This window comes from Gopherus flavomarginatus, chromosome 1 (assembly GCF_025201925.1).
Source record: "Gopherus flavomarginatus isolate rGopFla2 chromosome 1, rGopFla2.mat.asm, whole genome shotgun sequence".
Taxonomy (NCBI): Eukaryota; Metazoa; Chordata; order Testudines; family Testudinidae; genus Gopherus; species Gopherus flavomarginatus.
Genome location: NC_066617.1, coordinates 316,597,352 through 316,622,208, shown reverse-complemented (window position 1 = coordinate 316,622,208; position 24,857 = coordinate 316,597,352). Strand labels below are relative to the sequence as shown.

Here is a 24,857-nt window from a genome sequence, read left to right as displayed (position 1 = left end):
ATACTTATCTGCTTACTTCCCTCCCTCCTCCCATAGTTTAAAAAAACATTGGGCAAAGTGAATTCTTTATAGCCAGCATGATTAGTTACAAACTACCATTTTGAATGTTCATTTACAGTCTTTCCACATCATAAGCTCAAATAGTGAACAAGTATGTTCACTTGTTGCTAGCTTCAGCTGAGAAACAGAATTTAATCAGTATTGGAGCTGAATTACTCTTTTTCACTACAGAAATCTCCATGTTCGAGAGAGAGAGAGCAGTACAAGCTTCTCCACGCACTTCTGGCAGTGCATAGTATCTGTTCTCTCATGTACTAACTGAATTGAAATGAAAATACCAGCTGCCCACTAATTCCTTAAGACTATACTGGAATTCCACAAACAAGAAGCAGTACACTTTAGAAGAACCATGTTAGGTAGTGTGACAAAGTTCCTCCACTACCTTGGTGGGTCCTGCGCTTATTGGCAGATTTGCTCACCTCAGTGATCTTCCCCACAGTCTGGATCAACTCCTATGTCTGATCAGGAGTTGGGAGGTTTGGGGGGAACCCGGGCCCGCCCTCTACTCCGGGTTCCAGCCCAGGGCCCTGTGGATTGCAGCTGTCTATAATGCCTCTTGTAACAACTGCATGACAGTTACAACTCCCTGGGCTACTTCCCCATGGCCTCCTCAAAACACATTTATCCTCACCACAAGACCTTCTTCCTGGTGTCTGATAACACTTGTATTCCGTAGTCCTCCAGCAGCACAGCCTCTCACTCTCACCTCCTTGTTCCTCTTGCTCCCCGCTCCTCACACACACTTCCTCTCCTCTAGCTGCTCCCCCCCGACTGGAGTGAGCTCCTTTTTAAACCCAGGTGCCCTGATTAGCCTGCCTTGATTGGCTGCAGGTGTTCTAATCAGCCTGTCTGCCTTAACTGGTTCTAGCAGGTTCCTGATTACTCCAGTGCAGCCCCTGCTCTAGTCACTCAGGGAACAGAAAACTACTCAGCCAGTGACTAGTATATTTGCCCTCTACCAGACTTGTGTACCATACTGGCCTGGGTCTGTCACATATCCCTCCCCCCTGCTCAACACCAAGGGGTTGGGCAGCTTGGGATGCCAGACAGTGGACACGTGACAAGCCATCGGCATTACCGTGACAGCTTCCTGCTGTGTTGCACACGGAACTGGAAAGGTTGGAGGGATAAGAACCACCTGGTCACCCTTGTGGTGGTCTCCTTGTTCTGCTGCATTCATTGAAGAGGGGCATGGTCGGTCACGAGGACAAATCTGTGCCCGAGCAAGTAGTAGCGCAATGCTTCCATGGCCCATTTTAGGGCGAGGCAGTCTCTTCACCACTGCATATTTTTGTTCCCACGGAAGGAGTTTCCTACTGAAGTAGAGAACTGGGTGTTCCTCTTCCCTGACCATCTGTGATAGGATGGCCCCCAACCCTACTTCCGATGCATCTGTCTGCAGGATAAATTCCTTGGTGAAATCAGGGGCTATCAGTACAGGGTTACTGCAGAGAGCAGTCCGTAGGTCTGTGAATGCTTCCTCTGCTGCATCAGACCATCTCACCAGATCAGGTCCATGGGCTTTCACTAGGTCTATCAGGGGGCTTGCCCTTGTGGCAAAGTGGGGGATAAATAGTCGGTAATACCCTACTACACCTAGGAATGCCCAGACTTGTTTCTTGCGATGTGGTCGGGGCTAATTTTGGATGGCCTCCAACTTGTTCACTTGGGGTTTTACCAGACCTTTTCCCACAATGTCACTCACTCATGCCTGTCACCCCAATCGGGGTATGGGCTGCCAACCACAGATCTCCAGAGTCCTCTATCCTGGGCCATTCGCTCTAGCTGGTTCCAGGTATAGCCCATTTTTTTGCTATCAGCCTGAAGGTCGCGTCGCCAGGTGTTTCTTGGATGGCCTCTTTTCCGCTTGCCTTGGGGGTTCCACCGCAGTGCCTGTCTGGTGATGTTAGTTGGCTGCTTACGTAGTGTATGTCCTATCCAACCCCACCTTCTCCTTCTGATTTCTTCCTCTGCTGGGAGTTGACAGGTCCTCTCCAAGAGGTGGATGTTACTGATGGTGTCTGGCCAGCGGATCTGGAGAATCCTTCTGAGGCAGCTATTAATGAAGGTCTGGATCTTCCTGATGGTTGTTTTGGTTGTCCTCCAGGTTTCAGCTCCATACAGTAGGACTGATTTCACATTGGAGTTGAACAGTCGAATTTTTATTGCCAAAGACAGCTCTCTGGAGCTCCAGATGTTCTTGAGCTGTAAGAAGGCTGCTCTTGCCTTACCAATCCTTACTTTGATGTCTGCTTCTGTGCCACCCTGCTGGTCGATGATGCTACCTAGGTAGGTGAAGAACTGCACTTCTTCCAGGGGGCTTCCATTCAGTGTGACTGGGTCATTGCTGATGGAGTTAATCCTAAGGATCTTGGTCTTGTCCTTGTGAATGTTGAGGCCAACCTGTGATGACGTGGCTGCCACTACGTTGGTCTTCTCTTGCATCTGCTGTTTACTGTGTGAAAGGAGTGCAAAGTCCAGGTCATCAAGCTGGGTCCACAATGTCCACTGGATTCCGTTCCTACGCTCGTAAGTGGATGTCTTCATAATCCAATCGATGACGAGGAGAAAGAAGTGGTGACAACAAGCATCCTTGCCTGACTCCAGTTTGCACCTGGAAGCTGTTAGTAAGTTGCCCTCCATGGATCACTCTACAGTGTATACCGTCATATGAGTTCTTGATCAGGTTGACCACCTTTGCTGGGATGCCGTAGTGCCGAAGGAGCTTCCAGAGGGTCTCTCGATCCACGCTATCGAACGCTTTCTCATAATCAACGAAGTTGATGTACAACGAGGAGTTCCACTCCATAGACTGCTCGACTATGATGCGAAGCATTGCTATCTGGTCCGTGCATGATCTATTCTGCCGGAAACTTGCTTGTTCATCTCGTAGCTGTGGATCGACGGCATCCTTCATTCTCTCTAAGAGGACTCGATTGAAGACCTTCCCTGGCACCAACAAGAGTGTGATTCCTCTCTAATTGGCACAGTTGCTAAGATCTCCTTTCTTGGGGATTTTGATGAGAGATCCCTCTTTCCAGTCTACCAGAATCACTTCTTCCCATATCTTCTCAAAGAGGGGGTACAGCATTTCCACTGAAGCATCCAGGTCTGCTTTCAGGGCCTCTGCTGGGATGTCATCAGGTCCAGCCGCCTTCCTATTCTTCCTCATGGTGATGGCTTTTCTGATCTCGTCTCTGGTTGGCTTATCACAATTAATTGGGAGGTCCTCGTTGGCTGGGTTGATATCTGGTGGATTTGGTGGTGCTGGTCTGTTCAGGAGTTCCTCAAAGTGCTCCGCCCATCTGTTTATCTGTTCTATTCCTGTTATAGACTTTCCCTGCTTGTGTTTAACGGGACGTTCTGGCTTGCTGAACTTTCCAGACAGTCGCTTGGTAGTATCATACAGCTGTTTCATATTACCGCTGTATGCTGCCTGCTCCGCTTCTGCTGCCAGTTCATCCATATACTCTCTCTTGTCCTTCCTGATATTTCTCTTCATTGCTCTATGGGCTTCAGCATACTCTTTTTGAGCTTTGGCCTTTGCTGCTCTAGTCCTGCTGTTATTTACTGCTGCCTTCTTCTTTCTGTCTTCTGTCTTGATCGAGGTCTCTGCTGTGATCCACTCTTTCTGCTGGTGTTTCTTAATTCCAAGCACTTCCTGGCATACTGACCTAAGTGTGTGTCTCACCTTCTGCCATCTGTTCAGTACACTGTCTTCCTCTTCCTCAGACCGATCCTGTAATACTGAAAACTTATTCTTCAGCGTCAGTCCAAAATCTTCCTTGGTCTTATGGTCCTTCAGAAGGCTGATGTTGTACTTCACTCTTCTGTCTGACGCGTCTATCCAGTTCTTTTTCAGCTTCAGCTTCAATCTGGCCACCACTAAGTGATGGTCGGACGCCGCGTCTGCTCCTCTTCTAACTCTAACGTCCTGCAAGGATCTTCTGAACTTCTTGCTAATGCAGACATGATCAATCTGATTTTCTGTCATGCCTGCTGGTGATACCCAGGTACTCTTGTGGATCCGCTTGTGAGGAAAGATGCTACCTCCTATGACCAGGTTGTTCAGTGCACATAGATCCACAGATCTCTCTCCATTGTCACTCATCTCTCCCAGAGCGTGGGTCCCCATGACTTGTTCATATCCTGTGTTGTCAGGTCCAATTTTGGCATTGAAGTCTCCCATAAGGATGATGGTGTCTTTGTCTGGGAGAATCTCTAATATTTTCTGGAGTCTGTTGTAAAAATAATCTTTGTCCTCCTCTTCGCTGTCATTAGTTGGAGCGTAGCACTGAACAACATTCATCTTAATCTTCTTCATTTTAGTTCTGAAGGATGCTGTGATGATCCTGGGACCATGTGCTTCCCAACCAATCAGTGCTCTCTGTGCCTGCTTGGACAACATGAAGCCTACTCCCTGTGTGTGGGGTGCGTCGCTCTCTTCATGTCCTGAATACAGCAACAGCTCTCCTGTCAACAGTCGTCTCTGTCCCGCTTGCGTCCATCTTGTCTCGCTAATGCCTAATAGGGTCAGGTTGTTGCTCCTCATCTCTGCTGCAACCTGCACCGTCTTTCCTGACTCGTACATGGTCCTCGCGTTCCATGTGCCTATGGTAATCCTCCTGGTTGCAAGAAGGGTAATCGGCTTAGTGGCTTCCTCATGGATTTTACCACCCAGCGTCATGCATCTTCGAGTTCAAGACCGTTCTTTTTCCAGGGTAAAAGTCTCTGTCTCTATTGTTGGCGTTTCTTTAGCAGGTTGATTTTTTATGAGGTGGAGTTGCTAGCCCCACGCCCAGCCCTCCTCCTTTATCCTGACTTGAGACAGGCAGATGGCCCCAAAGGACCTCTCTGGTGGAGTTTTCCCACAACGTAGCCAAGATATTTGGCCTCTGTAAACCCTACAGCGCACGTGGCAGGGTTTGCTGTAAGGCCAGCTTGCCTGAAGGTATCAAGGACTACCTCCACCTTCTCTAGGTGGGTTTCTCAGTCAGGGGTATGAATGACCACATCGTCCAAGTAGGCAGCAGCATACCTGTTATGCGGGCATAATAGCTTGTCCATGAGGTGCTGGAAAGTAGCTGGGGCCCCATGTAGCCCAAAAGGGAGGACAGTATATTGAAAGACCCTCTGGTGTATAGAATGCAGTCTTTTGCTTTGCATCTTCCACAAGGGGAATCTGCCAGTACCCTTTTGTCAAGTCTAGGGTAGTCAAGTACCGGGCATTCCCCAGACGGTCCACTAGCTCATCTATGCGAGGCATGGGGTACGCATCGAACTGGGATACTTCATTTAGTCACTGGAAGTCGTTGCAAAACCTTGTTGTGCCATCAGGTTTGGGCACCAGCACGATTGGGTTGGACCACTGACTGTGGGATTCTTCGATGATCCCCAACTCCAGCATTTTTTTTACTTCTGCTTTTATTTCCTCTCTTTTGGCCGCTGGCACCCGATAGGGCCTCATTGTTTATTCTGGCCCCAGGGTTCGTGACGATGTGGTGATATGTCTCGGTTGTTCGACCCGCTTTTGTCGAGAACACATCTTGGTTCCGGAAGATCATCTCAGACACCTCATTCTTCTGGTCTGGTGTTAAATCGGGAGATACTCTCACCTGTTTGGAAGGCTTGTTTTCCTGGGTTAGGTCTTTTTGGATAGTTATGCATGCCTCTTGTGCATGCCAGGGTTTCAGAAAGTTGATGTGATAAATCTGTTCTTGTTTTCGGCGTCCTAGCTGCCGCACCTTGTAGGTTACTTCCCCCATGGGTTCAACCACCTCATAGGGCCTCTGCCATTGGGCCAGAAGCTTGCTTTCTGCCGTGGGTACCAACACCATCACTCAATCCCCTGGTTGGAACTGTCGGACTTCTGCCTGGCAATTGCAATGGGTTCTCTGGGCCTCCTGTGCCTTTTCCAAATGTTCCCATACAATAGGGGTGACACGGTCTATCCGGTCTCGCATCTGTATTACATGTTCTATTATATTTCTCCCCTCATTGGGTTCCTCTTCCCAAATCTCTTTGGCGATATCTAGTATGCCACGGAGGTGACGTCCGTATAATAACTCGAATGGGGAAAACCCAGTTGAGGCCTGAGGTACCTCCTGGATAGCGAACATAAGGTAGGGCAGTAGGGTGACCCAGTCCTTCCCGTCCCGACTTAGCACTTTCCTTATCATAGCCTTGAGGGTTTGATTAAACCTTTCTACCAACACATCAGTCTGTTGATGGTAAACTAAAGTTCTCAGGGTATGTATATGGAGCAGCGTACAGAGGTCCTTCATTAGCTTTGATATAAATGGGGTTCCTTGGTCTGTTAATATCTCCTTTGGTAGCCCCATTCGGGCAAAGATCCCCACCAACTCTTTGGCTATCGTTTTAGAGGCTGTGTTCCGTAGGGGGACGGCTTCTGGGTAGCGCGTAGCATAGTCCAAAACAACAAGTGTATATATTGGTGGCCCCGAACAGTCTTCTCCCGGGGTCCCACTAGGTCCATGGCTATTCGCTCAAAGAGGACCTCTATGATAGGAAGGAGTTCTAAAGGTGCCCTCAGGTGGGGACGGGGACTGTGCAGCTGACACTCCGGGCAGGATGCACAGTACCTTCGCATTTCTTCATATACTCCAGGCCAGAAGAACTGTCGTAGGACTCGTGCCAGGGTCTTCTCTACCCCCAAGTGCCCCCCAAAAAGATGACTATGCGCAAGACTTAATACAGCGTTCTGGTGGTTTTGAGGTACTAAGATCTGCTGTACCTTCTGCCCCTGTACTGATGCAACTCGGTATAAGAGATTCTTCTTCATTATGAAGTAGGGTCCTGGTCCCTGTGTTCTCCCGCCACAGGGACCCCATCTATTTCTATCATAACCTTAGTCCCAGATTTGGACCTTAGCGTCCAAAATATGGGGGTTAGTATGAAAACCTCCAAGCTTAGTTACCAGCTTGGACCTGGTACCTGCTGCCACCACCCAAAAAATTAGAGTGTTTTGGGGCACTCTGGTCCCCCTGAAAAACCTTCCCTGGGGACCCCAAGACCCAAATCCCTTGAGTCTCACAACAAAGGGAAATAATCCTTTTTCCCTTCCCCCCTCCAGGTGCTCCTGGAGAGATACACAGACACAAGCTCTGTGAAACTACACAGAGAGACTCCCCCCTCTCTGTTCCCAATCCTGGAAACAAAAAGTACTTTCCTATTCCCCCAGAGGGAATGCAAAATCAGGCTAGCAATCCAACACACAGATCTCCCCGATTTCTTCCTCCCACCAATTCCCTGGTGAGTACAGACTCAATTTCCCTGAAGTAAAGAAAACTTCAACAGGTCTTAAAAGAAAGCTTTATATAAAAAGAAAGAAAAATACATACAAATGTGCTCTCTGTATTAAGATGATACAACACAGGGTCAATTGCTTAAAAGAATATTGAATAAACAGCCTTATTCAAAAAGAAGACAAATCAAAGCACTCCAGCACTTATATTCATGCAAATACCAAAGAAAAGAAACCATAGAACTTACTATCTGATCTCTTTGTCCTTACACTTAAAAACAGAAAATTAGAAAGTAGAACTACTTCTCCAAAGCTCAGAGAAAGCAGGCAGGCAGACAAAAGACTCAGACACACTATTCCCTCCACCCAAAGTTGAAAAAATCCGGTTTCCTGATTGGTCCTCTGGTCAGGTGCTTCAGGTGAAAGAGACATTAACCCTTAGCTATCTGTTTATGACACGCCCCCCAAATTGCAGACAGTGGGGAAGCTCACTGGCGGCGATTTCCTTCTAGAACTTGAAAATAAACAGAGTAATACAACACATACACCTTTACATATACTCCTAAGTATATAACTAACAGACTTCTATATTTTAAGAACACTTTTTAACTACTGAATTCTGGGAAACTCTCACGGGAGAGTGCATCAGCTACTTTGTTAGAAGCTCCTGTGATGTGTTGAATTTCAAAATCAAAATCTTGGAGAGCTAAACTCCAACGAAGAAGTTTCTTGTTATTCCCCTTGGCAGTATGAAGCCACTTTAGTGCAGCATGGTCAGTTTGTAGTTGGAACCGCCGTCCCCAAACATATGGGCGTAGCTTTTCCAGGGCGTACACAATGGCATAGCATTCCTTTTCACTGACTGACCAGTGACTTTCCCTCTCAGACAGTTTCTTGCTGAGAAACACGACAGGATGGAAGTTGTGATCTGTTGCTTCCTGCATGAGCACTGCTCCTATACCACGCTCAGATGCATCTGTGGTTACTAGGAATGGCTTGTCAAAGTCCGGGGCCCTGAGCACAGGGTCAGACATGAGCGTTGCCTTAAGTTGGGTAAAGGCCTTTTGACACTCATCAGTCCACTTAACGGCATTTGGCTGGGTCTTTTTGGTCAGGTCGGTCAATGGGGCAGCGATTTGGCTGTAGTGTGGTACAAATCGCCTGTAGTATCCGGCCAAGCCTAAGAAGGATTGGACCTGCTTCTTGGACCGTGGGACAGGCCACTTTTGGATAGCATCCACCTTGGCCTGTAGGGGGTTTATGGTTCCTCGACCCACCTGGTGCCCCAGGTAAGTCACTCTGTTTTGGCCTATTTGACACTTTTTGGCCTTAACAGTTAGTCCTGCCTGCCTGATGCGCTCAAAGACCTTTTCCAGGTGTAGTAGGTGTTCGGGCCAGGAGTCTGAAAAAATGGCCACATCATCGAGGTAGGCAACTGCAAATTCTCCCAGTCCAGCTAGTAGACCATCTACCAGCCTCTGGAAGGTGGCGGGTGCATTTCGAAGGCCGAAAGGAAGGACATTGAATTCATACACCCCCGCATGGGTGACGAATGCTGACCTCTCCTTGGCAGGTTCATCTAGCGGTACTTGCCAGTACCCCTTGGTTAAGTCTATTGTAGAGATGAACTGGGCACGTCCCAACTTTTCCAATAGCTCATCGGTACGTGGCATTGGATAGTTGTCCGGACGAGTTACAGCATTTAGCTTACGGTAGTCCACGCAAAAGCGTATTTCCCCATCTGGTTTGGGTACCAGAACCATTGGAGATGCCCATGCACTGGTAGATGAGCGGATTATACCCATCTGTAGCATGTTCTGGATCTCCCGTTCTATAGCAGCTTGGGCATGAGGAGACACTCGGTAGGGTGGGGTTCTGATTGGGTGAGCATTACCTGTATCAATGGAGTGGTATGCCCGTCCAGTCCGTCCTGGGGTGGCTGAGAACAATGGGGCGAAGCTAGTGCACAGCTCCTTGATTTGTTGCCGCTGCAGACGTTCCAGGGTGGTTGAGAGGTTCACCTCTTCCACGCCACCGTCTTTTTTTCCGTCGTAGTAGACACCGTCAGGCCACTGAGCATCATCTCCCTGGACTGTAAACTGACAACCCTGTAAATCTCTGGAATAGAAAGGCTTGAGAGAATTAACATGGTACACTTTAGGCTTTAGTGAGGAATTGGGAAATGCTATGAGGTAGTTTACAGCTCCCAGGCGCTCTTGGACCGTGAAGGGCCCTTCCCATGATGCTTCCATCTTATGGGCCTGTTGCGCCTTCAAGACCATAACCTGGTCTCCTACCTTGAAGGAACGTTCTCTGGCATGTCTGTCATACCAGGCCTTTTGCTCTTCTTGAGCATCCTTTAGGTTCTCTCTAGCAAGGGCTAAAGAGTGTCGGAGGGTGCTTTGTAGGTTGCTTACAAAGTCCAGAATGTTAGTTCCTGGAGAAGGCGTAAACCCCTCCCATTGCTGCTTCACCAACTGTAATGGCCCCTTAACCTCGTGGACATACACAAGTTCAAATGGTGAAAACCCTAAACTGGGATGTGGCACAGCCCTGTAGGCAAACAGCAACTGCTGCAACACTAGGTCCCAATTATTGGAGAATTCGTTGATGAATTTTCGTATCATGGCCCCCAAAGTTCCATTGAACCTTTCCACCAGGCCATTGGTTTGATGGTGGTACGGGGTGGCAACCAAGTGATTCACCCCATGAGTTTCCCACAGTTTTTCCATGGTCCCTGCCAGGAAATTAGACCCTGAATCTGTAAGGATGTCGGAGGGCCAACCTACCCTGGCAAAGATGTCTGTTAAGGCCAGGCACACAGTGTTAGCCCTGGTGTTGCCTAGAGCTACTGCTTCCGGCCATCGGGTAGCAAAGTCCACTAAAGTCAGTACGTACTGCTTTCCTCTGGGCGTCTTTTTTGGGAAAGGGCCCAGAATATCCACAGCTACTCGCTGAAATGGGACCTCAATTATGGGGAGTGGCTGGAGAGGGGCCTTGACCTGGTCTTGAGGCTTTCCCACTCTTTGGCATACCTCACAAGACCGGACATACTTGGCAACGTCCTTGCCCATCCCCTCCCAGTGGAAGGACTTCCCCAACCGGTCTTTGGTTCTGTTCACCCCAGCATGGCCACTGGGATGATCATGGGCTAAGCTTAAGAGCTTCCCCCGGTACTTAGTTGGAACACCAACTGTTTTTGCGGCTGCCATTCTTCCCGGTGTCCACCAGAAAGAATTTCCTTGTATAAAAGTCCTTGGTCTATAACAAACCGGGATCGATTAGAAGAGCTGAGAGGCGGTGGGGTGCTCCGTTCCGCCGCCCAAGCTTTCTGAAGGCTGTCATCCGCTTCCTGCTTAGTCTGGAACTGTTCCCTTGAGGCTGGGGTCACCAGTTCTTCCTCAGACTGTGGACTTGGGCTTGGTCCCTCTGGAAGCGATGTAGGTGATGGGGTTGTTTCCGTTGCTGGTGAACCGCTCTCCGCTGGTGCACCTGAGGGTATTTCAGGCTCTGGCTGAGCCTTTTGGGTATGGCTGTCTGTTGCTTCTGCCAGTTGTGGCTCGCTGGCGCCCTCTGGCGTTGAGTTTGAAGATGTGGTTGTACTTGCTGGTGCTGGTTGCTGTTCCAGTTCCGGGCCTGGGACTGGAGATGCTGTGGCTGTTTCAGTGGTAGGCATGGAATCCGGGTCCACTACCTCTGTCTGGGTCTCTGGTAACACAGACGGGGCCTCTGTGGACGGTTCAGGAACAGGAATGGGTCTGGAAGCTTGCCTGGTTTGGCTACGTGTAACCATTCCCACTCTCTTGGCCCGCCTCACCTGGTTGGCCAAGTCTTCCCCCAGTAGCATGGGGATAGGATAATTGTCATAGACTGCAAAAGTCCACATTCCTGACCAGCCTTTGTACTGGACAGGCAGTTGAGCTGTAGGCAAGTCTACAGCTTGTGACATGAAGGGGTAAATTGTAACTTTGGCCTTTGGGTTGATGAATTTGGGGTCAACGAAGGATTGGTGGATAGCTGACACTTGTGCCCCCGTGTCTCTCCACGCAGTAACCTTCTTTCCGCCCACTCTCAAATTTTCCCTTCGCTCCAAGGGTATTTGAGAGGCATCCGGGCCTGGGGATCTTTGGTGTGATGGTGGTGTAATGAATTGCACTCGCATGGTGTTCTTTGGACAGTTGGCCTTGATATGTCCCAGTTCATTACACTTAAAGCATCTTCCATCTGATGGGTCAGTGGGCCGAGGTGAGTTACTGGAGACTGGTGAGGTTGAAGGGTAGGGTATGTGTGGCTTTACTTGGGTGGTATGTGGGGTCTTTGGCTGTCCTCGGTTGTAGGGTTAATGGTCTGTGTGCCCCCTGGGGTAATCGTTCCCCTTGACAGTAGCTTTCTTGCTTTCTGCCAGTTCCATCCATTTGGCTCCAATCTCCCCCGCCTCAGTGATATCTTTGGGATTTCCATCTTGTATGTACCGTGTGATGTCTTCAGGAACACCATCCAAGAACTGCTCCATTTGTATGAGGAGGTGCAGTTCTTCCAAGGTTTGAATGTTGTTTCCTGTTATCCAGGCCTCATAGTTTTTTGCAATGTAGTAGGCGTGTTTGGGAAATGACACCTCTGGTTTCCACTTTTGGGTTCTGAAACGCCGACGGGCATGATCTGGGGTTATCCCCATTCTGTATCTGGCCTTGGTTTGAAAAAGTTTATAGTCATTCATTTGCTGCTTAGGCATTTCAGCTGCCACCTCTGCTAAAGGTCCACTGAGCTGTGACCTTAATTCTACCATGTACTGGTCTTCGGGAATGCTGTACCCAAGACAGGCTCTTTCAAAATTTTCCAAGAAGGCCTCGGTGTCATCACCTGCCTTGTAGGTGGGAAATTTCCTGTGCTGTGGAGCAATAATTGGCGCCGGGTTGTTAGGGTTGGCTGGCACATGCAGCCCAGCTTTTGCCAACTCCAGTTCATGTTTTCTCTGTTTTTCCTTCTCTTCATTCTCTTTTTGTTGTTTTTCCATTTCTCGGTGGTGGGCCGCCTCCTCTTCTTCTTGCTTCCTTCTGTAGGCCAACTCTTCTTCTGCTTGTTTCCTTCGGTAGGCTACCTCTTCTTCTTCTAGTTTTCTTTTGTGTGCTGCCTCTTGGGCTGCCTGTTCTCTTTGGAAGGCTGCCAGTTTCATGCTTTCTTCCTTTTCTTTCATCTCCATCTCTTTTTGTTTTATTTCCAGTTGTCGCCTGTGTTCAGCTTCTTTGAGTTGCTCTTCGGCCTCAATTTTTGCCTTAGAAGTCATGATTCCTGTTTTCTTGTGTTGGGGTGCCCTCCGGTGTTTATCTTCTGAACTGCAGGTTCTCTGTTGCCTCCTGAAGTCTGCCTAGCAACAGTGCCTTTAGCTAATTTTCAATGTTAAGTAAACCTGAAAAACCACTTTATTTGCATTCATATAGTGCTGGAACTTGCCTCCTAATGGGAGGGCTATTGCATGACAAAAGACCCTTAACAGTCTGGTAATGGCTTCTTGCTTAACATGCAAGCCACAAACTGCCAGAGAGAGCAGAAAAAAAAATTCTCTCTGGTTCCCTTTTAAAACCAAACTGTTTCTCTCTCTGCTAAAAAGCCCTTAGCAGAGAAAAGAAAAATATAATATTCCTACTGGCTTCTGGATTCTGTCTATATCCCACCCGCTGCTACACCATATCATAACCTTAGTCCCAGATTTGGACCTTAGCGTCCAAAATATGGGGGTTAGTATGAAAACCTCCAAGCTTAGTTACCAGCTTGGACCTGGTACCTGCTGCCACCACCCAAAAAATTAGAGTGTTTTGGGGCACTCTGGTCCCCCTGAAAAACCTTCCCTGGGGACCCCAAGACCCAAATCCCTTGAGTCTCACAACAAAGGGAAATAATCCTTTTTCCCTTCCCCCCTCCAGGTGCTCCTGGAGAGATACACAGACACAAGCTCTGTGAAACTACACAGAGAGACTCCCCCCTCTCTGTTCCCAATCCTGGAAACAAAAAGTACTTTCCTATTCCCCCAGAGGGAATGCAAAATCAGGCTAGCAATCCAACACACAGATCTCCCCGATTTCTTCCTCCCACCAATTCCCTGGTGAGTACAGACTCAATTTCCCTGAAGTAAAGAAAACTTCAACAGGTCTTAAAAGAAAGCTTTATATAAAAAGAAAGAAAAATACATACAAATGTGCTCTCTGTATTAAGATGATACAACACAGGGTCAATTGCTTAAAAGAATATTGAATAAACAGCCTTATTCAAAAAGAAGACAAATCAAAGCACTCCAGCACTTATATTCATGCAAATACCAAAGAAAAGAAACCATAGAACTTACTATCTGATCTCTTTGTCCTTACACTTAAAAACAGAAAATTAGAAAGTAGAACTACTTCTCCAAAGCTCAGAGAAAGCAGGCAGGCAGACAGAAGACTCAGACACACTATTCCCTCCACCCAAAGTTGAAAAAATCCGGTTTCCTGATTGGTCCTCTGGTCAGGTGCTTCAGGTGAAAGAGACATTAACCCTTAGCTATCTGTTTATGACAATTTCAGTCACCTCCTTTCTAATGTTGTTGTACCTTGGGTCTTCATCCTGGTCCCGTCCAAAATTTCCTCTTCCGGGGCTAATCTGCCCAAAATCTAGGGGCCCAGTCTGTTGCCTCTACTGGTTCAGAACGTTAGGGTGGGGGTCAGACTCAGGAGCTTTTCCCTCCTGGGTGGGGTCCTTTTCAGCTGCTCGGGTCCGCTTACCTACGAGAGCGACCTTCTGGCTTTGAGTCAGAATTCGGGTTCCCAAGGCCTTAGCTGCCCTCCTATCCCTTTTCGACTTTCTACCCTGTCTGGGAATGGAAAATAAATCTGGGGATATTTCAGAGAAGACTAGGGGTTGACAGTCTACTGTGGAAGCCTCACTAACTTTAGGATTCCCCTCTTTCTCCAATCCTCCGACAGGGAGTAAGTCTCCAAACCCTGGGAAGTCCGTCCCTATGAGTAACGGGTATGGGAGTTTAGGGACTACACCTGCTGCTACCTCAGTAGTGTTCCCCTGAATCTCAATTTTTACTGGGATGGTGGGGTAATAACCAACTGTCCCATGGACGCATGTTATCCCCGTACGCTTAGCCCGCAGCAGCTGACTACACTTCACAAGCTTCCCCGAGACAAGCATGATAGCACTCCCCGAATTAACCAGTGCTGTGGTTTCTACCCCATTTAGCTTTACTGGTCTGGTGTACATATGTGGGGTTAGTGAGACCCCCACAAGGTGGATTAGGGAGCATGAGTCTGCCCAGTTCCCCAGGGAACTGCATAGGCTCCTCAGCATTGGGACACTGTGCAGCTATATGTCCCTACTCCCCGCAAGCATAACATCTGTATGGGGCCTTAGGAATTCCCTGGTCTCTTGGTTTGGGCAGTCTAACATCTCGATCCTCTTCTCTCTCAGTGCTCTGACTTTGTGGCTTCTGGTGAGCCTTCAGCTCCTCTCTTTTTCCACCTGGGCTCTCCTGGTGGCCCCGTCACTCGAGCTCTAGGGCTTAGTGCTGCTAGTTTAACCCAGGGTGCCTCTTCCTTAACTGGTCGGGTCAGCTCCCTTGCTGTCCTTCGCCTCTCTACCCGTGCAATAACCTCATCATAGGTGGAGGGTTCATTCTAGCTTACCCAGGCACGAAGGTCTGGCGGTAGTCCCCTCATGTATTAGTCGATGACCAGAACCTCTAGTATCTCTTCTGGACTCCGTTCATAACCACTTTCGTGCGAGATGGATGAGGTCATACAATTGGGACCGCAAGGTTTTATTTTCCTGGTACCTCCACTCATGATACCGCTGGGCCCGCACTGCAGTCGTTACCCCAGATCTGGCCAGGATCTCTGCTTTCAGCTGGGAGTAGTCTGCTGCAGCCTCTTCAGGCAGATCATAGTAAGCCTTCTGGGCCTCCCCACACAGGAATGGGACAAGGATGCCAGACCACTGATCTCGAGGCCAGGACTCCCGTAGGGTTGTTTTCTCAAAGACCAGAAGGTATGCTTCTACATCATCCTCCCGCGTCATTTTCTGCAGCCAATGGCTGGCCTGTAGGATCTGCGTCCTCTTATGGCCGCTGTTCAGCTCTGTAAGGGTCTTTACCTGGTTCACCAGTTCTCGCAACATAGCTCGGTCTTGAGAAGCCTGGTCCATCAGCAGGCGATTAGTCTCTTGCTGCAGCCGCACTGCCTCCTGTTTGGCAGCTGCCTGGACACAGGTAGCCTCCTGCTGGGCTGCTGTAGCTTGTATCAATGCCCATACTAAGTCATCCATTGTGGTTAAAAAAAAAAAAAAATTGTCTACTTTTTTTTTTTTAAATCACCCTCCTTCTGCCATGCTGTGCACACCAGATCCCACCCCTGACACCAGTTTTGACAAAATTCCTCCTCTACCTTGGTGGGTCCTCTGCTTATTGGCAGATTTGCTCACCTCAGTGATCTTCCCCACAGTCTGGGTCAACTCCTCCTGTGTCTGATCAGGAGTTGGGAGGTTTGGGGGGAACCTGGGCCCGCCCTCTACTCCGGGTTCCAGCCCAGGGCCCTGTGGATTGCAGCTGTCTATAGCACTTCCTGTAACAGCTGCATGACAGCTACACCTCCCGGGGCTACTTCCCCATGGCCTCCTCCAAACACCTTCTTTATCCTCTCCACACAATCTTCCTCCTGGTGTCTGATAACGCTTGTACTCCTTAGTCCTCTAGCAGCACACCCTCTCACTCTCAGCTCTTTGTGCCTCTTGCTCCCAGCTCCTCACACGCACTTCCTCTCCTCTAGCTCCTCCCCCCTTACTGGAGTGAGCTCCTTTTTAAACCCAGGTGCCCTGATTAGCCTGCCTTGATTGGCTGCAGGTGTTCTAATCAGCCTGTCTGCCTTAATTGGTTCTAGCAGGTTCCTGATTACTCCAGTGCAGCCCCTGCTCTAGTCACTCAGGGAACAGAAAACTACTTAGCCAGTGACTAGTATATTTGCCCTCTACCAGACTCCTGTACCACACTGGCCTGGGTCTGTCACAGTAGGTATCTATCCTCCCTCACTTCACTCTAAGGCCTGGTTTACAGATAAGTTTTTGCTAGCATATAGATTGGTTAGGAGTGTGGAGAAAAATGTCACTTCCATAATCAACGTAGCTATGCTGCCAAAAGCCTCAGTGCAGCTGCAGTCATGCAAGTAAAGTCCTCTTGCTGCTGTACCTCTATTTTGTTTGGGAAACTTGTATAAACTACTGCTTTTAAAAATAAAATTTTGCTGGTAATAAGCTGTATCTCCATTAAGAAGATTTGCAGGTGTAGCTAAATATGACTAGCAATAAAAGCACAGTAACCCCTACTGTTCTTCCACTGTAGAAAATATATGGTATTCTCACCCTGGTGTGAATTTCTTGGGTCTTTGTGATTATCAACTATAAAATAGGAGCAGTCCAAACATGAAATCTTGTAATCTCTTCAACTCTGGGAGTTAAGACTGACTTAACTGAAACTAGTAAATCTGGGATTAGCAACCTTTTGGCATACGGCCTGTCAGGGAAATGCACTGGTGGGCTGGGACGGTTTGTTTACCTGCAGCATCTGCAGGTTTGGCCGATCGCAGCTCCCAGTGGCCGTGGTTCACCGTTTCAGGCTAATTGGGGCTGCGGGAAGCGGCGTGGGCCAAGGGATGTGCTGGCCACTGCTTCCTGCAACCCCCATTGGCCTGGAATGGCGACCTGTGGCCAGTGGGAGTTGCAATCGGCCGAACCTGGACACTGCCGGTAAACAACCCAGCCCAGCCTGCCAGTGGGTTTCCCTGATGGGCCTGTGCCAAATGTTGCTGATCCCTGTAGTAAATAGTACTTGGCCTAGTACACTTCTCACATGCTTAATATTTCCTACATTAAGAAGCAATACAAAAACTTACGTCTGAGGCTTCATGTATTTCTAGTAGAAACTACACTTATGCCTTCTGTAGATTAATACACAAACTAATGTGGTTGGTGCATCTCCATTTACATGTTGCTTGCCTAGATTATTTTTAAATGAACTACTTTCAGTCTGATAGTGTGAGGGGGGCTGAGTTTTGATTATCTGCAATATTATGTTTTTTCTTTGGAATTGACGTGAATAAGCACTTGATCAGGTGTGCGCGCACCATTTGCACTGTTGTTGGAAACCTTTTCCCTTAGCAGCTCCCGTCAGGTTGGCTAGGGAGCCCCTTGAAGTGGCGCCAATATATGACCCGCTCCCCTTCAGTTCCTTCTTACCGTCAGTGGTGGCATAGGAACTGTCTCGCTTGCTTCGCAAGTGCTCCCTTAGCCTAGTTACTTGTTCTTCTGGGTTTATTATTTTATAGTATTATGTAGTTATAGTTAGTTACTATAGAGTAGTGGTTTTCAAAGTTTTTTTTCTGGGGACACACTTGAAGAAAATTGATGCCCGTGACCCAACAGAGTGGGGAATGAGGGGCTCAAGGGCTGGGGCAGAGAGTTGGAGTGAGGGCTGTGGGTTGGGGTTGGGAATGAGGGGGTTAGGGTGTGTGAGAGGTCAGGTCTCTGGGCTAGGGGTACAGGTTGTGGGGTGGGGCCACAGATGAGGGGTTTGGGGTACAGGAAAGGGTTCTGGTTTGGGGGGGCTCAGGGATGGGGATTGGGGCACAGACTTACCTCTGGCAGCTCCTGGTCAGTGGTGCAGCTGGGGTACAGAGGCAGGCTTCCTGCCAGTCCTGGCACTGCAGACTGTGCTGTTCCCCAGAAGTGGCCAGCAACAAGTCTTGCTTCTAGGCTGCACAGCCTTAAAGACTCAATGGCAACTATGAAGTCCCTGGGGATGCACATGCCTGCCACCCAGCACAAACACTTTAAGCCCCAGCAACAGTGCTAATATCAGCTGAGGCAGGACTCCTACTGCTGTAAGGGTAGGAATAACAGGCGCAAGCCTTCATATCTGCCTACAGGGCTGGGACAGGGCCTGACCAAGCCATTGTTGGGTTACAAATAAGGATTTTTAAGGTGCGCCTGAGGATGGCATACCAGCCACCTTACTGGATCTTCCCCATGCTTCCTGAATTGTACCACTTCTACTGTACTTGGTCACAAATAACATTGGACTGCTAGGTACTCCGCATAGTAGCATTGGGATATTCTCTCCAATTCTTTTTTGAGTGCTTGCTCATATCCATTCCAATTAGGTGTGTGCGTGCTACGTGCACAATTGTTGGAAGATTTTTACCCTAGCAACATTCAGTGGGTCAGCTGAGGTGCCCCCTGGAGTGGTGCCCTTACGGCGCCAGATAAATACCACAGTTGACCCAGCACCCCCTCAGTTTCTTCTTACCGCCTGTGTTGGTCGTTGGAACTGTGGAGCGCAGCTTAGCTGAACTGCACTTCCCTAGCTTCTAGTGTAGCACTCATTTATAGTTTTAAATAGTTTTAAAGGTAGTTATTAGTTCTTTAGTAGTAGTTAATAGTTATTGTTCTTAGTGTAAATAGTAGTTGGGGGTAAGGGGCTCCTCCCCTTCCCTCTCTCCCAGTACCCAGGCTGATGCCTAGGTCTCCGGGTTTCAAACTGTGCTCGGCCTGCCTTAAACCAATGCCTATGCGAGACCCCCACAACTCCTGTTTGAAGTGCCTGGGGGAATCCCATCAATCCAATAAGTGCTGCATTTGTAAGGCATTCAAGCCTTGGACTAAAAAGGAGCGGGACTTTCGCTTGAAGCAGCTCCTTATGGAAGTGGCATTTAGCCTGATGTCCTCGGCTCTGTGCCGAGACCCGGTGCCAACCTCATTGGTTCGAAGCACGCCTGCAGCACCAGAAGGGTCATCACTGTGTCCAGACACCAGCAAAGACTCCTGGCACCAGACATCTCCGGCACCTCTACCAGTTCGGCGCCGCTCGCTGTCTCCGGGACCAAAGAAGCAGCATAAACAACCTGCTGCTCCCTTGCAGTTGCCGGCACCACCTGTGCCTCCCTTGGAGTCATGTCCCGTGCCGGACCGTCCCGCAAAGGAACCAACACCGGCACCGTTGACTCTGGCGCCACGAGGGCCATCAAGTTCGGTACACGTAAGCTCCCCGGTGCGTACCGTGGTTGAGCTCGGGCTGCCATCCACTCCAGAGGCTTTCTCCATGGCACGCGACCTGATTGAGCTCACCAAGCCAAGACCGTCACAACCTTCGGTGCCGCCGGTATGGACTGTTCCCTCAAAAGGAAAGCCCTCCATGATGCATCCTCTGTTGCAGAGTGAGACAGGATGGCACCGATCCCAGTCAGGTCCCGATCCAGATGCTGGTCTCATTCATGGCACCACTCACAGTCCCAGCACCGGTCACCATCTTGGCGCCGGTGGCACTCACTGCGCTGCTCCACCTCGCAAAGATCATCATCTTCCCGGTACGGTCGGTATCGGTCCAGCTCCCGGCACCGATCCCGACGCCGGTCCAGGTGCTGATTTATCCAGAATCAATCCCGGCATTGTTCTGCCCATAGATCTTTGTCAAGGTCCAGATCTGCCTCCTGGCACCGATATGACTGCCAGTCCTGATCAGGATTGCAGTACCGCTAGAGACCACTGCGCCAATCTCCATCTCCACGGCACGGGGCAGTACCACATGACAAGGCAACCCCCTATACAAACTCGGCTCCACCTTGGCCGTCCCATCCCACCTCGAGGTCGTTCCAGGCAGAAAGTGGCTACCGTGTCCAGGACCAAGATGCAGACAGTGCTAGCCAATGGCACGATGAGGGGCCAGATCTTGGTCAGGGACCTCCGCAATGGTCCTTTTGTACCCCTTGGGCATACCATCAGTATGGTATGCTTCTTGGGGGCTTCTCGCTCTGCCCACTCGGAGCCCCTGGTACCGGAGGCCACTGTGAGTTGCCCTCCCCTGGGTGGTTTGGAGGCAAAGGCTCTGCCCTCAGTTCAGGCCCATGCCCCCAGCGTGGTGGACCTAGGGCAGCCAGACCCTCCCCAGCAAGACCTTCCCCAGGACCCATTAGTCCCAAGTGTTTCCTCTTTGTCTTCACTCAATGAGGTGGGGGTGGGTACTTCCTCCTCTGGCCCCTCACCTATAGACCTCTGTGCACATCAGACGTTGCTTTGCAGGGTAGCACAAAACATGAGCCTCCAGGTGGAGGAGCTGGTGGAGGTCGAGGATCCTGCAGTGGACATTCTATCGGCTGACACCCAGACCAGAATAGCCTTGCCCTTTGTCCGGACTATCCAGGCTAATGCCTCTACGATCTAGCAATCTTCGGCCTCTATTCCTCCTACTGCCAAAGGGGTGGGGAGGAAGTATTTGGTCCCTGCCAAAGACTACGAATACTTGTATATTCACCTCCAGCTCCCTCATTGTACAATCTGTTAACGAGGGGGAAAGACACGGCTTGGATTTATTTGGGTGCAAAATTTACTCTACTGGCGGCTTGCAGGTCAGAGTGGCAAACCAGCAAGCCCTCTTGAGCTGCTACAATTATAATACCTGGAACTCAGTGCAAAAGTTCAAAGAGTTTATTCCTCAGGAGTCCAGGGAGGAGTTCAGAGCCCTACTAGAGGAGGGCTAGAATGTAGCCAGAACATCTCTACAAGCCTCGATAGTTGCGGCAGACTTGGTGGCTAGGACTCTAGCCTCAGGTGTAACTATGCACCACATCTCGTGGCTACAGTCTCTGGTCTCCCACTGGAACTCCAGCAAACTATTCAGGATCTACCCTTTTGATGGCCCTGGTCTGTTTTTGGACAAGACGGACTCCAGACTTCAGAGTCTGAAGGACAACTGGGCATGCATACCCCGGTGACACAACATAGGCCCTTCCAATCCCAACCTCAGTGCACCTACCCTAATCCCCAGCCGAGACAGGACTTCTCTGGAAGACGCGGCCAGGGTGGTAAGCGGAGACCATCTGGTCCTCAGATGGTCCAGAACCAGGGCACCCCCAAACCATTGGCAGGGTTCAAACTAAATTTTTGAAGGTATGCCCGAGGGTGGAGCATCAGTCTCCTTCCAGGATCCTTCCCTGCCTTTCAACAAACACCTCTCCTATTTCCTTCCTGTATGGTCCCATATAACGTCAGACCAGTGGGTCCTACGTATGGTGGAAAGTGGATACCACCTTCAATTTGTTCCCCCCCTCCATTCCTCTTCAGGGACCCCTCTCACAAGCAGCTCCTTATGCAGATAGTGCAATTATAGACTCATAGACTCATAGGTCAGAAGGGACCAATATGATCATCTAGTCTGACCTCCTGCACAAGGCAGGCCACAGAACCCTACCCATCCACTTTTATAACAACCCCTAACCCAGGACTGAGTTATTGAAATCCTCAAAATTGGTTTGAAGACCTCAAGCTGCAGAGAATCCACCAGCAAGCGACCCATGCCCCACGCTGCTGGGGAAGGTGAAAAACCTCCAGGGCCCCTGCCAATCCGCCCTGGAGGAAAATTCCTTCCCGACCCCAAATATGGCGATCAGCTAAACCTTGAGCACGTGGACAAGACTCACCAGCCAGCCCCCAAGAAGGAATTTTCTGCAGTAACTCAGTTCCCATCCCATCCAACATCTCCCCGCAGACCATTGAGCAGACTTATCTGGTGATAATCCAAGATCAATTGCCCAAATTAAACTATCCTATCATAACATCCCCTCCATATACTTATCAAGCTTAGTCTTAAAGCCAGATAAGTCTTTTGCCCCCACTACTTCCCTCGGAAGGCTGTTCCAGAACTTCACTCCTCTAATGGTTAGAAATCTTCGTCTAATTTCAAGTCTAAACTTCCTAATATCCAGTTTGTACCCATTCGTCCTCGTGCCTACATTAATACTAAACTTAAATAATTCCTCTCCCTCCCTAACGTTAACCCCCTTGATATATTTATATAGAGCAAGCATATCCCCCCGCCGCCTTCTTTTGGCCAGGCTAAACAAGCCAAGCTCTTTGAGTCTCCTTTCATAAGGCAGGTTCTTCTTCGAGTTATTGCTCATATGCATTCCAGGTAGGTGTGTGCGTGCCGCGTGCATGTCCGTCGGAGAAACTTTTACCCTAGCAACCCAGGCGGGTCAGCTGGGCGCCCCCTGGAGTGGCGCCGCTATGGCGCCCAATATATATCCCAGCCGACTCAGCCACCCTTCAGTTCCTTCTTACCACCCGTGTCGGTCGTTGGAACTGTGGAGCGCGGCTTCGCTGACCTCCACACTCCCTAGCAGCTCATTTCGCTACCGTTGTATATAGTAGTTATAGTTGTTGTTGTACATATATAGTTGTTAGTAAGTTATCTAGTGTTGTTAGTATAGTTATTAGTAGTAGCGAGGGGATCGGGGTATCCCCCCCTCCCCCGCACCGGGAGCCGGAGCCCACGCCCGGCTCATCGGGCGTCAAGCAGTGCTCGGCTTGTCACAAGCCCATGCCCGTGGGAGACCCCCACGACTCCTGCTTGAAGTGCCTAGGGGAGTCGCACTTATCGGCCAAGTGCGCTATCTGTAAGTCCTTCAAGCCCAGGACCAAGAAGGAGCGGGACATTAGATTGCGACAGCTCCTCATGGAAGCGGCCCTGACACCTTTGCCCTTGGCACCGACCGCAAGTCAGCCGGTGAGCAAGGGCACCGTGGCACCGAGTGTCACCACCAAGATGCCGGCACCGAAACCAGCCCAGAGCCGCTCCCTCTCCCCGAAGCCAAAGGCGGCGAAGGCACAGATCATCTCGCCATCAACTGCCCCGCAGTCAGATCCTGCGCAGAAGGTGGATCGCCCGGCACCGATACCTGCCGCGGCACAGCCCAAGCCGGTACCGTAGACTCCGACCCCGCGAGGGCCGTCGAGTCCGGCACCTGGCAGCTCCCCGGTACACACCGTGGTAGAGCTCGCCTCTCCCTCGACCCCGGAAATGTTCGCCACGGCGAGAGAGCTAATTGCTATCACAGAGGCACCGATGCCCTTACCTCCGGCACCGCCGGTGTGGGTTCTCTGCTCTATGGGCAAACCGACCCTGACCAGACCAGCTTCGGTCAGTGTAGCAGGCCGGCACCGCTCCAGCTCGCAGTCCCGCGGTCGCTCGACTTCAAGGCACCACTCAGGCTCACGACGTTGATCACGATCCCGGCACCGGTCGAGCTCCCGGCACCGATCACCCCGGTACCGCTCACGCTCTCGGCACCGGTCGGGCTCCCGACGCCAGTCTACGTCCCGAGCGTCAACTCGGTACTCCTGGCACCGCTCCAGCTCTCGGCACCGAGGTGGGCGCCGCACCTCCAGGAGCAGATCCAGGCAGCGGCGCTCGCGATCCCGGTCGACCTCCCGGCACCGAGCCGGTCACAGGTCCCGGTCTCGATCTCAGCACTGATACCAGCACCGGTCACCATTTTCCAGAGGTGTGAGGTCGGTCGGTACCTCGGCACCGACTTTTGCAGCGCCACCGTGGCCATCAAGGGGCACGTCGGCATCCTCCCAGGCAGGCAGCTACTATGGGGACCAGGACCCCGAAGTACCGCTGGGGGTGTTCCAAGACCCCCGCCCACAGGACTCGGGTGCCCAACAGTGGGGTTTTTGGACACCCTGGGCTTACCATCAGGCCCAGGGTGCCCCCGTGCCTCAGACACGTCCCACTGCCTCAGAGCATCGGGTACCAGAGGCCACTGTTTCTCGCCCCCCGGTGGTTGAGTCGGACAAACAGTCACCCACGCACTCCCCGGGACATCAAGAGCAGGAACCAGGTCAAGAGCAAGAGACCGTACAGGATACCCTCATCCCCGGGGTATCCTCCTCCTCCTCCTCGCCAGATGAGGCAGTGGCTGGGTCATCGGCATCGGGACCTCCACCGATAGACCTCAGGGCCCACCAGGACCTCCTCCGTAGAGTGGCCCTTAATATCAACCTCCCGGTGGAGGAGGTCGCAGAGGTGGAGGACCCGGTAGTGAGCATCCTCTCGGCCGATGTGCCTACCCGGGTAGCCCTCCCGTTCATAAAGACCATTCAGTCCACCGCCGAGAACCTCTGGCAATCACCAGCCTCCATCCCGCCGACAGCTAAGGGAGTGGAGAGGAAGTACATGGTACCCTCTCGGGGGTACGAGTACCTGTATGTCCACTCTCCTCCCTGGTGGCTCAGTCGGTTAACGACAGGGAACGACATGGCCAGCAGGCACCGGCCCCCAAGTCTAAAGAGGCAAAACGGATGGACCTCATGGGTTGCAAGGTATACTCGGCGGGGGCTTTGCAACTCCGGGTGGCCAACCAGCAGGCCCTGCTGGGACGCTATAACCACAACATCTGGACGGAGGTGGGTAAGTTCGCCGAACTGCTTCCCCAGGACTCACGCCCGGAATTTAACGCGTTCCTGGAGGAGGGTAAGAAGGTGGCCAGGACCTCCCTCCAGGCCTCCCTTGACGCGGCTGACTCGGCAGCCAGAACCCTGGCGTCCGGAATAACCATGAGACGCATCTCATGGCTTCAAGCCTCCACACTACCCGCGGAACTGCAATATACAATCCAAGACCTACCCTTTGACGGGAAACGGTTGTTCTCGGAGAAGACTGACTCCAAAT

The 24,857-nt window shown here is 50.6% G+C and overlaps 1 protein-coding gene across 1 annotated transcript; it reads right to left on the bottom strand.

Moving 5' to 3' along the window:
• Positions 1-1,761: 1,761 nt before the first annotated feature.
• LOC127043763 (uncharacterized) lies at positions 1,762-23,757 on the bottom strand. The gene is given in 7 exon segments (XM_050937853.1): positions 1,762-2,635; positions 2,637-4,706; positions 19,026-19,122; positions 19,635-19,767; positions 22,940-23,079; positions 23,461-23,608; positions 23,713-23,757. Coding segments are annotated over 7 exon segments (3,507 nt in total).
• Positions 23,758-24,857: the final 1,100 nt, after the last annotated feature.